The following is a 12,302-nucleotide window of genomic DNA, read 5'->3' as shown; positions in this document are numbered from 1 at the left end:
TGACTACCTGCCATTCACACACACACACAATCTCCTGCCTGCCAACAAACCTTCCAGCAGAACCAGGAGCCAGCACCTCCCAAGAGGCACGAGACACTCATGCTTTCAAGAAAGCAGATTCAAGTTCAAACTCAGATTGCTAAACTTCTGGGCAGTGTGACCTGGAAAGTCTCTGCCTTTGAGTGCTTCTAGTGTTACAAACAAAAGGCTAGCCCAAAGTGTGGGACACAGGTGTACCCACGTGTAGAAAAGCAGACTCAATAGTCAGGTGCGGTGGCATCAAACATGGTGGTGCAAGCCTGTTACCCTAGCACTTAGAAGATGGAGGCAGGAAGATCAATGTGGTGAGTTCAAAGCCAGTCTGGTCTACAAATCAGAGATCCAGGCTAGCTATGGCTACATATCTATACCCTAGCAAAGAAAGAAGTGGGGGAATGGGGGAAAGACAAGTCCAAAACCTGCAAGGTGGGGAGGGAAGAGGATGGGCAGAGGAGGAGGGACCCTGCCAGGCCAGCCCCACAGCCTGTGCTTTCTCTCCTCTCCCGGATCTCTCCAGGCTATGGTCATGCGGCTCCCAGCACGGACGGAGGCAAGGTGTTCTGCATGTTCTACGCGCTGCTGGGCATCCCGCTCACACTAGTCATGTTCCAGAGCCTGGGTGAACGCATCAACACCTTCGTGAGGTACCTGCTGCACCGTGCGAAGAGGGGGCTGGGCATGCGGCACGCCGAGGTGTCCATGGCCAACATGGTGCTCATCGGTTTCGTGTCGTGCATCAGCACGCTGTGTATCGGCGCCGCTGCCTTCTCCTACTATGAGCGCTGGACTTTCTTCCAGGCCTATTACTACTGCTTCATCACCCTCACCACCATCGGCTTCGGCGACTACGTGGCGCTGCAGAAGGACCAGGCGCTGCAAACGCAGCCTCAGTACGTGGCCTTCAGCTTCGTATACATCCTCACCGGCCTCACGGTCATCGGCGCCTTCCTCAACCTCGTGGTGCTGCGATTCATGACCATGAACGCCGAGGACGAGAAGCGTGATGCAGAGCACCGTGCGCTGCTCACGCACAATGGCCAGGCTGGCGGCCTGGGTGGCCTGAGCTGCCTAAGCGGTAGCCTGGGCGATGGCGTGCGTCCCCGCGACCCAGTCACTTGCGCAGCGGCTGCAGGCGGCATGGGCGTGGGCGTGGGCGTCGGTGGCAGCGGCTTCCGCAACGTCTATGCTGAAATGCTGCACTTTCAGTCCATGTGCTCGTGCCTCTGGTACAAGAGCCGCGAGAAGCTGCAGTACTCCATCCCCATGATCATCCCGCGGGACCTCTCCACATCCGACACGTGCGTGGAGCACAGCCACTCGTCGCCAGGAGGCGGCGGCCGCTACAGCGACACGCCCTCACACCCTTGCCTGTGCAGCGGGACGCAACGCTCGGCCATCAGCTCCGTGTCCACGGGCCTGCACAGCCTGGCTACCTTCCGCGGCCTCATGAAGCGCAGGAGCTCAGTGTGAACCACAGCCAAGCCTGGAGCACCTGTGAGCCAGCGGGGGTGGGGGACCTGCCTGCAGAAGCCGCAGGAGTTGGCCAGGAGGCCCCCCAAAGACGCCTTCGGGCCCCATGGGAAGTCCCCAGCCCATCACCACCGCCACCTCTACTCCTCCCCAGCCCCTAAATCTCCAACTGTGCGGGCTTTCACCAGCCAGCAGGAGGCCGGGCTCTGAGGACCCCTGGAGCCCCCATCAGAGCCCGAAGAATTCTGAGAAATGTGAAACTTAGGGGGTGGGGAGACGGGGAAGCAGCCACGGGGAGCTGCTGAGAAGCCCCCCAGTCCTCAGAGGCCCTGCTGGGCCCCAGACCCCTTGCCTCCCAAGGGAACTAATGTTCTAGGTTTTTGTTTTCTGTTTTGGTTTGGTTCTCGTGTCTCTCTCTCTCTCTCTCTCTCTCTCTCTCTCTCTCTCTCTCTCTCTCTCTCTCTCTCTCTCTCTCTCTCTCTCTCTCTCATATCTCTACTTATACCTCCCCTGGGCTCTCCAAAGCCCAAGGTGTCTTTGTCCAGGTCACCCCCCACTCAGTCCCTCCCGGCTCTCTCATCCCCAGCCATGTCTCCCAGCCTTCCACTACCTTAATGTGTCCACTCCCCTTCTGTTTTTTGCATGGCTATGCAGTTATGGAAGAAAAAAAAAGGAAACCCCAGCAGTCCCTAAAGCTAGTCCCCAGAGGGCAAGATAGAAGAAAAAAGAAAAGAAAAGAAAAGAAAAGAAAAGAAAAGAAAAGAAAAGAAGAGAAAAGAAAAGGGCAGGCCACTGATGTTAGTAGAGCAAGTGAGTGCAGAAACTGTGGCTTCCACCTCTGCAGGGTGGCCACATCAGTAGGTGAGCTACCTGGGGTCTGAGACCATTCTCAGGGCTCCTGGCAGACTCCAGCCTTCAGGACTGCACTTGGAACCTAAAACAAACACAGACGCCCCCTTTGCTGTCCCTGGCTGCGGCTGCTCATTCACTCTTCCACTTATAGTGACTTTTTTATTTTTAATTTTAGCTCCAGAAACCCCATCCCACTTCCTCATTCATTTGAGTGTAGTAACAACACTCTGGTTAAGTCACCTGGGCAGTTCTTATGGCCACTTTTCAGAAGAGGAAAACAGGTAAAAAAAAAAAAAAAAAAAATTACTTGCCCGGGGTGTCTTGAAGGGGAACAAGCCTGCAGGCTTGGTCCCAGCCCAAGTGCTCTTCAGGCTCAGCCTGCTCTCAGAAGCAAAGCCCCTGCAGGCAGCACCCCAGTGTCGTCGTGTAGGCAGCTGGGGTCTAAACCAGAATCCAAAGCCCCCCACCGCCTGAGCCACTGCCAGGGCTCTGCCTCTGGTACTCTTTAGCCCAGAGACTGCGGCTCTAAATGGACCCTTGTCTCTGTTCATAGCAGGGAAGTCCTTGGGACCAAGGAAAGCAGGACTGAGACTCATGGACTAAAAGCCAGGAGTTGGAAGTCTTGAGAGTTCAGGGACTGGGCAGAGCAGCCCAGACAGCTGACAGGTATATCCTGGGACGTTATTCCTGGCCTAGAAGCCGAGGTACATGCATCCTACGTTGCTAGAGTAAGACTTCCACTGTAGCCAGGAACACCCCTCTGGAGGCATTGGACCTGGTGTGCCCTCTACCTCCCTCTACCTGCAACCCAGGTGGAGGGTGACTTGCTACTGGGGACAAGCTGGAGGTGGGAAGGTGCCCTGACAACAGAAGAGTATGTGTGGGGCTCTGGATATAGCCCTGAGTTTCATCCCCAGTAACATGAAAAGGGAGAAGGGAAACCTCTCCCTGCCAGTGCTGCCTTCCACTCACTGTTCCCAGGCCTAGCTCCACACTGCTGAGTAAGGCCAACCTGACCATTTGGGGAGCTAGAGAGAGAGCCCCACCATGTCCTTCAGGTCCTGGGGAACCCTTAGGTCAAAAGGATCTGGCCTGTGTGTATCCCTTGTCCGCGTGGAGGAGCTGGCCCATGTGCCAAGGGGAATGGGACCCAGGAGCTGGAGAGGTGCTGTCTGTGTTTATGTCGGGCTGGAGGCAGTGCTGGCTGCCTCTGTCCTGTGTGTGACCCTGCCCTCGAGGGGTCAAGTCCCGTCAGATCCGAGGGAGCCACAACCAAAGTTACAGAGAGGGTGGGGAAGGCAGCAGAGTGGCCCTAGGGGTCTAAGCATGGGGGACTGCTGGTCTCCTGTAGGGTCTTGCCTAGGGAACTAGAAGGCCACTGTCACTTCCTGTCTCACCCCCTCCCACTGCAGGCAGCCTCTCTGCTTCCCCAATGCCTTATGCCTGGGCACACTGCCACAGAATATGCAATATGTGTGGGTGACATCCCCACACCCACCCGGGCAGCCCCTAAGTCCCCAGGCTGTGGCTGCCCTGGCCCCCCTCAGCAGCCCCTGCCCATCTGTCTTCACACTGAGAATGGCGCCTAATAAATGCTGTCCATGGAGACCAGGCTCTGGTTCCCGCTCCTCTGTCATTGGTCACCCTGATTGCTGCCCACCCATTCACTCCTCACCCTGTCCCACTAATGTCTACAAACCTGGCTAGCGGATTCCCCTCAGGCTTGCCAGACTGCTTTGGATGCAGGTTTCCTGTGTAAAAACCTGGGAGTCAACCCTGGCTTCCCTTGGGATTTTCTCAAAAGACTCAGAGCTCTTCAACATCTTCCTAGAAAAAAACTATGAAAACAGGAATGACCGGTCCTTTCCTCCCTCGGTACACAAGGAAACGAGGCCAATGAGGGCAAGTCACTTGCCCCGAGTCACACAGCCATGAATGGCAACATAGGATAAGAAGTAAAACTGGTGATTGCCCATGTTCTCTCCTCAGCTGGCCTACAGAGTCGAGCTGGACTTAGCCCAGCTTCTAGGAGTAACATGCGCTCCTACCTGGCCCTAGTAGCCTGACAGACACACACACACACAATTATCACTTTCAAAGAGGGGCACATCACAAATACTTTTTCTTAGAGTGTGTTTTTCATGGTCTAGGGGGACACCTCAGGCTTGAGAACGGACCCCAGAGTCCAAGACAGATATATAAAGCAGATGCACCCTGCCCAGTTGGTGCCAACACCGGAATCAACTAGCCAAGGATATCCAGGCTTCCCCGAGCATGAACCATAGTAATACCTTTGGCACTGAAATCTCTGCACATCATGACTCACAACCATCTTACCACATTCGGTGTCTGTGTGTCCATTCGATTCCTTGTTATAAATGCTACCCGAGACTTACTCCATTGATCCTCTTTACCCTCAGATAGCCTGCTATCTCCAGATTGACACGCACTAGAAAAACAAGGACTTAGGGTCAGAGACCTGCTTCCCTAATCTTCCCTTCTACCCACTTAGCCCTGCTAGAGAGATGGGATATAATTGTGGGGGAGTTCTGGGTTCAAAGAAAACCTGTGCCCCCCTCTAGGATGCACCAGCCTCCCTGGGATGACTCTCTGGCCATTCCTTGAAGTAATAACAGGCAGGTTCTATGGCCTGGTTCTTGGTAACCTGCTGGCCTCAGTGTGGGCACAGTAAAACCCTAGTTCACCCACTCCTTAAAGCGTCTACATCTCAGTCATAGCTCAAAGGCCTGCTGCTCCTGCCTCTCACAGCTCGGAGAAATGCAGCGTCAACAGAGGTGAGTCCTTCTGGAGGTCAGTGGTGTGCAGCACAAGGTCACATGTACTTTCTTAAGCAGTGCTTTGCAGGACACAAACATGATGGCTCTTGCCCTACTTTCAACGTTGTCTGGACAAAGTATCACAAACAGATGTTGCAGGGATTCCTAGAGGGGACCTGTACCCCAGTCCCACCCAGAGCTCCCCAGAGCTCAGCACTAACACGGGATCTTCATGTCCAGACACCGTCAACCCCCCGACCTCCTCACCTCTGAGGCTGCCTGAACTGAAAGGAAAATGGACGTTAAAAACCTGCATGGGAGAGGGAGTGGGAACAAATGTCTTAAGTTCCTGCCAGCACTGTGATTTTGGGGTGAGCATTCATGGAAACGAGCTTGCTGGGAGCCAAGAGAAAAGAGGGGTGCCATGGAAGTTCCTCTCTAAATATGCCACGGGCAGTTCATAGGGAAGGTGTTTAGCTGGGCTTGGTGACTCACACCTGTGATCCCCAACTCAGAAGGCTAAGGAAGATTGGCATGAGTTTGAGGCCAGCCTGCCTATAGCCTGTCTCAAAACACCAAGAAGGAAGAGAAGGGCAGTCCTTGCTCTAATGAATTTGGTAGAAGACTACACGCATCGCCCACTACTGGAACTTCACAGAGAGCTTAGCAAAAGTTCTTAGAAGTCCTGCAGCAAAATCACTGCTCGTTTTGAGTGCCACTCAAACTCATTCCATACCAGATCCTCTGTTTGCCTGATACTTCTTCGCATCCCAGACCTGCCAGGGCACACTTTGGAACCTCCTTGGCTGCCACAATCTCGCTGATAGAGAAATAGGTCCCATCCTTCCCTCTTAGCCCCCACTGTACTCTAAAGAAAGTGTAGAGGCTGTGGATGTAGTTCAATTGGTAAAGTCCTTGCCTAGCATGCATAAAGCCAATGCTTGATCCCTAGCGCCGTCTAAAGGAGTCACATGCCTATAATCCCAGCACTTGGGAGATGAAGGTAGAAGGATCAGGAGTTCAAGGTCATCCTCAGCTACATAAAGTTCTCAATAAGTGAATGAATTAATAAACAGGTAAAGATAAATAACTGGTAAGCCATCTGTAACTGGCAGCTGTAACAACATGAAGTACATTAGCAAAGCTCATTATATACCAGCTCAAAAAACTTAAATGCAAAGGTTCAGAGCAGCCAGCCCACTGATCTAAATGCAGGCAGTGAGTTGGTAGCAAAGCAGAGCATGGGACCAGGGCTAAAGGTAGGCAGATGAAGCTTGTGTCCTCACTCATCCCATTGGACGCTGCCTGGCAGTGGCCACTGTCCTTAGAAAAGGTTTGGCCATTGAGGAGTATGAGACCGAGGCTTCCTCCCTCCTCCTCCACAACCTAACAAGCGCAGCCTTGGGTAGACTCAGTGTCCTCCTGGGATGCTGCACAACAACCCCCCAACTTCTCCTGCTCTCCATGCCAAAGGACATAGAGAAATAGACATGTGGGGAAGCAGATGCCCAAGTCAGAGGGCCAGCACCTACCTTTCAGAGGATAGAAACTGGGTTCACAAGAAAAAGAAATAATAGGTCCAAGTTCATGAAACAAGATGATGGTATAGCCAGGGTTGGTAGCCATAGAACCTGGCTTGTCAACACATACACACCCAATTCTCTCTCTCTCTCTCTCTCTCTCTCTCTCTCTCTCTCTCTCTCTCTCACACACACACACACACACACACACACACACACACACACACACTCAGACACATAGACTCACATTCATGCTCAGGCACACACACACACACACATACACAGAGAGAGAGAGAGAGAGAGAGAGAGAGAGAGAGAGAGAGAGAGAGAACCCTCGCTCCTCTGCTTCTGACTTTGGAGAGAAGTTCTAATCCTGGAGTTGAGTCACTTTTATGCTGGAAATTTACATCACATCTGGACAAACTAGAAGACTCACATCCCGTTGTCTCCCCCACTGCATAGAGGACTCATGGATGGGATTCTGATGGCACTGGTTTCTCTGATCCCCTCTAGTCAGTAGCTCACACACCTGGAGGGTCTACTGGACAGCATTTGACTGAAAGAATAACACTGTAATTTAAACAAGAATTGATACTCTGATCAGAAAGATAAAGGTCTTGCCTTGTGACCAAGGTCATAGAACTTTGTATCAGAGGCACTGAACAGAGCCTAAAGTGTCTCCTTAATGGCTGCTGTGCTGGGCCAGGACTGCAGTCAGATCCTAAGGGATCTGAGACAGCCAGGGCCCTGTTGTTTATAGCTTCTCGGTTGGCTGGACAGGTCCCAAGCTTAAGGAGGGTCCAGGTAGTGGACCCAGTTCCAAGAAGTCATTGGCAAACAGGGACAGAGAGTAAGGGACTCTTCACCTACTTCGACCCGTCAGTAGAATGTCCAGCCAACGATCCCTGCCCTCAGCAGGAGGGAACAAAAAGCATGCCTTTGACCCAAGCCACCTCGACACGTCTACATCTGCCTCAGTTCTTGCTCTCAGGAATAGGTACCTGTGTGCAGGCCATGCACAGCCACAGGATGCTTTGGTCTCACTCCAGGATCAGACTGAAGTCCTAGAAGGCCTGAGATTTGAGCTCTCCAACATCAGGGCCAGAGAGACCCTGTGCCAATAGACTGAGGGTTTAACCCTGAAGAGCAGAGCTGCCCCAGCGTAGAGAGTCTGCCTCTGGGCCTCACTCTGGACTTTAGCCCCCTCTTTAAGTAAAGAGTTGTGTTTTGCCTTAATTTAAGGAACAACAAAGCCCTAGAGATTTGCCTGCTGGGGACCCTGTATAAGGATTTCCTCTGCCCCTTCTCAAAGGAAGTCCCAGAGGTTGGAGGATGTGCCTTCTAGATCCTGGGACTGCAGCACAGCCCCTCCCCAAGCAAGACTCTGGTGGACAGCCCAGTCCATAGGATTCCACTCTCTGAGTGATGTCCTCTCCCACCAAATGCTAACTCTAAGGATCATCGTGTCTTCCTTCCACTGAGACAAGAGCTTGTTTTGAGGCTGTCACTGGAGGGCAGATGATATCATCCAAACAGGTCAAAGTGACTCTCCACATGGACAGGAACCTGCAAACCTTCTTGGGTCGAACACCCAATTGTTCTGCTCCCTTTCCTGTAAGTATATATTTGGATACCCCCCACGCCCCAGCATGACCCCCTTCTCAAGGACAGCTTTCTCTTTTCTTCTCCTGCCCAGGATCTTGATAGACCCAGCCGACACACAGGTGGTGCTCATCCCCTCCTCCGCTTTGAAAGCCGTTCCCCTAGGAACGCAAGGCAAGCATTCATTGATTTTTTTCAGACAGCTGCCTCCACTGACTTCACAGCCCACCAGGACCTCGCTGGAGTTCACCATGAGAGTCACTGTGGCAGACTGTGTGAGCTACCGAAGCCAGAGCCATTCCTGCAACCTTCTGCCTGACAACAGACTGCTGACATCTCTGAGAGGCTCATCCTTCCCCAGACCCAAGCCCAGGGACTCAGCTGACCCCAGTGACCTCAACATTAGGTCCTGCCTCGGTTTCAGGCTCTTCAGAGATGGCTTCAGTGGGATTACTGGGAAAGGCCTTCTTCCTATAAGAAGGCATCAGAGGAGTAGAAATGCCCCTATACTTTGGCCAGATAGGTCTATGTACCCTTCAGAACTATGGCAGCCATCTTGGAACCTTTAGGGAAACATTGAAGGCCCAATGACAATGGTAGAAAGAGAAAGGCAAAGGGCTTTTCTGGGCTACGGGGGAAACCCAGGATCCCTAACTAGAGGAACTCTTGTCATGGGAAATAGAGGGTGATAGACCTAAATGCATTTTGTGCTACTGGCTACTGAAAACCCCATAGCCCTTCTGTAATAGGATACTGCACAGTCTAAACCTGGAGGCCCACAAGGAGGAAGAAACAGGGCGGCTGGATGGTTTGTTCATCTTCCCTTCAGGGCTTAACACTAGCCTGGTTTGCTCCTCTTGCCCTTTTGTCTTTTAAAGGACATGGAGGGACAGCCGCAAAGATGTGTGCTATTTGGTGTAGAGAGGCCCCTCATCCAATCTAGTTCGATTGGAAACTTCCATCAAAGCCACTGAACACTGGTATTTTCCCTGCTCCCAGGACAGACCAAACCTCAGGCTCGGGTAAGGAACTTAGACATGGAAGTGATGCGTTCTCCTCCACCCCCTCCTTCTATTTCTGGCTGTTCCACAGCCAGCTGGGAAGGACGACAAAAGAGACAGTAGAGCCCTCTCTGAGGCCAGGATGCAGGTGCTGGCACCCACTGGGGTCCGGAGTCCTTTCAGGAGCCTCTCCCAGCCCTTTTCACACAAAGGCAAGCTGATTTTTCAGCTTGCCCCATGAGAGTCCCATAGCCTCCTCGGGTCCCTAAACCAGTCCTCTGCCATCTTCCATGATCCAGTCAGCACACAGGACACTCGTGCATGCTGACCATGCCAGAGAGTGCCCATGAGACCCTGACAGTTCTGCCCCTGTCCTGTTCTTCAATCACAGGATCAAAAGAGCAGCATGCCTTCATCAAGGGTAACAAGAGATGTCCTCTCCTTCTTGTGGGGTATTTGAGTGAGTCCTGCCACCCAGGTGACTGAATTTCATCCCCAAGTTCAACCTACAACTGCAGCCACTCTTCCTGGCCACCTTCCACCCTTGCTAGTTGTCTGGTCTGAGGAGAACACAGAACATCTTTTTGTCCTTGGCTGTGTGTTCTGGTGGAAGATTTGAGGGTAACAGAAAATGTTGGGGTATGTTGCACATTCTCTGGGGCAAGCGTCTTCGTGCTGGGCCTGAGCTAGGGTTCCTCCTTTATGGGTCTAAGACTTAGACTATACCGGCCTCCCCGGCTCTCCATGAAGCTCCAGGGTCAGAGTCTGGTCCTGCCACACATTGATTCCTCCATTTCCCAGCTCCACATCTCCCCCTGATTTGATAATCTATCCTGCGGGGCCATTATTCAAGCCTTTGATGAAAATATCAAAGAGGACAGGACCAGATAGCAGGCTCTTAATTCCAGATGACATTTATTCCAGCATGTTCTCTGTGAACTGTCGCTGGCCCAGCTCCTCACCTCTTCCTTTTATGTATACTCTGAAACAGTCTGTTTAATTAAAGCTGGCATGTGGCGGGGGCTCCAGGGAAGTTCACCACTCCCTAGACCCTGGGGTGTCACAGTATAGGTTGGGGACTTGAACTGTCTGATCAGACAGGCTGAAATAGCAGACGTTGGTAAAGTGTTCACTGAGCATGCACAGAACCCCAAGTTCCGTCCCCAGCACTGCATAAACCAAGTGTGGTGGGCACACACTGTAATCTTAGCATTTGGGGGGGGGTGGAGACAGGATTATCAGGAGTTTAATGTCACAAAGTCATCCTCAGCAACCTAGCAAATTTGGAGTCAGCCTACACAGCATATAACCCTGACAGAAGAGGAGGAGGAGGAGGAGGAGGAAGAGGAGGAGGAGGAGGAAGAGGAGGAGGAAGAGGAGGAGGAGGAGGAAGAGGAGGAAGAGGAGGAGGAGGAGGAGGAGGAGGAAGAGGAGGAGGAGGAGGAGGAGGAGGAGGAGAAGAAGAAGAAGAAGAAGAAGAAGAAGAAGAAGAAGAAGAAGAAGAAGAAGAAGAAGAAGAAGAAGAAGAAGAAGAAGAAGAAGAAGAAGAAAAGCGTGTTTGCATGTTTCCTCCCTCAGCTCTGGACTTCGTTGTTAATAAGTTGGGCTCAGACCCCACCCCATCCGGACTCCTGAGCTCCGCTCAGCCTTCCCAGCCCAGACTAGGCTCCTTGCACAAGCAACTGATCTATCCTTGAGCAGAGGGTCCAAAGGACCTTTCTTGGAGCACTCAGGGTTGAAATGGCCCCAGAAAACTGGATGTCTGTGGGTCTAGGAAGTGTAGAAAGCTGTATTCAGGAAATGCTTGTGGAAGCTGGGCCATGGGTCGGGAGGAAGTCTCCTTCCTCCCCTGAAAGAGGGAGTGTGGCCATCCAAAGGGGGTGATGGAACAAGGTCACCTCACTTACCAAGGTCATTTGCCCAAAGTCACCTAACCAGTAAGTATCAGAACCAGGTCTCGGAATCCAAGGTTGTATAGCTCTGAGGTGTAATAGACAGGCAGGGGAAACCAAGGGAACATGGGGAGGGAAAGGAGCCCCACACCTCTTAGTCTGATTGAAGACTCTCCTTCAGCTGAAGGTCAAGAGTTCTGGCACGGGGCCGGTGAGAAAGCTTAGAGGGTAAAGGCACAGGCCTGGTGACCTGAGTTTGATTCTGCATCCCACAAGGTAACCAAAGAGAACCAACTCCCAGGAGTTGTCCTCTGACCTCCGCCTGTGTGCTGTGTAGCGTGCATGCCCCCCGCACTTCTAGACACATACAAAATAAAGTAACATTTTTTAAAAAGGATCCCATCACAATTAACATTTACTGAGAAGGTTGCCTACACAGAAACAATGTTCTTTTTATAGGGAGCTGTTTCAAATGAGAATGTTTTAAAACATAGCCACGAGCCCTGCTTAGCTCCTAAGTATAGAGAACCTTTGAATATGGCCTCTCTCCCTTCCCAGCAGCAAACCCACAATTCTCTGGAAATTGCACAAGGATTCCTTGTGCAACCCTTGTGACCCATAGTTTTACCTTATCAGACTGTAATCCTGTCCCAGGCATCTGAGGAACCACAGCATGATCTTGTTCACCAGAAAAGGGAGGGGGCTGCATAACCATTCCAGAGGCAACTTGGCAGCGCCCAAAATCATATATATGGCTACTATTAAGACCCTTAGGCACCACTCTATTAAGAAACCCACACCCACAGCTGTGAGTGTCAATCCTTCTCCTGGGTGACTCTCCTAGTAACCCCTGTGCTTACATCCCTGTTTAAAATCTTTTCTTAATAAACTCTTACTCTGCTGCACACTGGCTCATCCCAAAATTCTTTTCTGAAGCAACTCAAGGATCCTGGTTTCCCTGGACGGTGGTGGCACAGGCCTTTAGTCCCAGCATTTGGGAGGCAGAGACAAGCGGATCTCTGAGTTTGAAGCCAGCCTGGTCTACAGAGCGAGTTGCAGGACAGCCAAGGCTACAGAAAGAAACCCTGTCTCAAAAAAAAAAAAAATGGAATCAGGTTTCAGCGGAATAGAGATGAACTCAGCAGGGCC

The 12,302-nt window shown here is 52.0% G+C and overlaps 1 protein-coding gene and 1 long non-coding RNA gene across 2 annotated transcripts in view; both read left to right on the top strand.

The window, feature by feature from the left end:
• The window catches only part of Kcnk3 (potassium two pore domain channel subfamily K member 3), a 37,762-nt gene extending 33,790 nt beyond the window's left edge, over window positions 1–3,972 (top strand). The window contains 1 exon segment of the mRNA NM_033376.3: window positions 557–3,972. Within this exon segment, the coding sequence (NP_203694.1) occupies window positions 557–1,509 (953 nt within the window). The 3' untranslated portion in view covers window positions 1,510–3,972.
• A 2,969-nt stretch (window positions 3,973–6,941) lies between these two features.
• On the top strand, window positions 6,942–10,664 carry LOC148005119 (uncharacterized). Its single transcript, XR_015622245.1, has 2 exons — window positions 6,942–8,272; window positions 8,460–10,664. It is a non-coding gene; the product is annotated as an uncharacterized LOC148005119 (long non-coding RNA).
• Window positions 10,665–12,302: the final 1,638 nt, after the last annotated feature.

This window comes from Rattus norvegicus, chromosome 6 (genome assembly GCF_021556685.1).
Source record: "Rattus norvegicus strain SHRSP/BbbUtx chromosome 6, alternate assembly SHRSP_T2T, whole genome shotgun sequence".
In the NCBI taxonomy this organism is placed as follows: domain Eukaryota; kingdom Metazoa; phylum Chordata; class Mammalia; order Rodentia; family Muridae; genus Rattus; species Rattus norvegicus.
The sequence above is the reverse complement of the archived record's forward strand: the minus strand, read 5'-3'. Positions and strand labels throughout refer to the sequence as shown.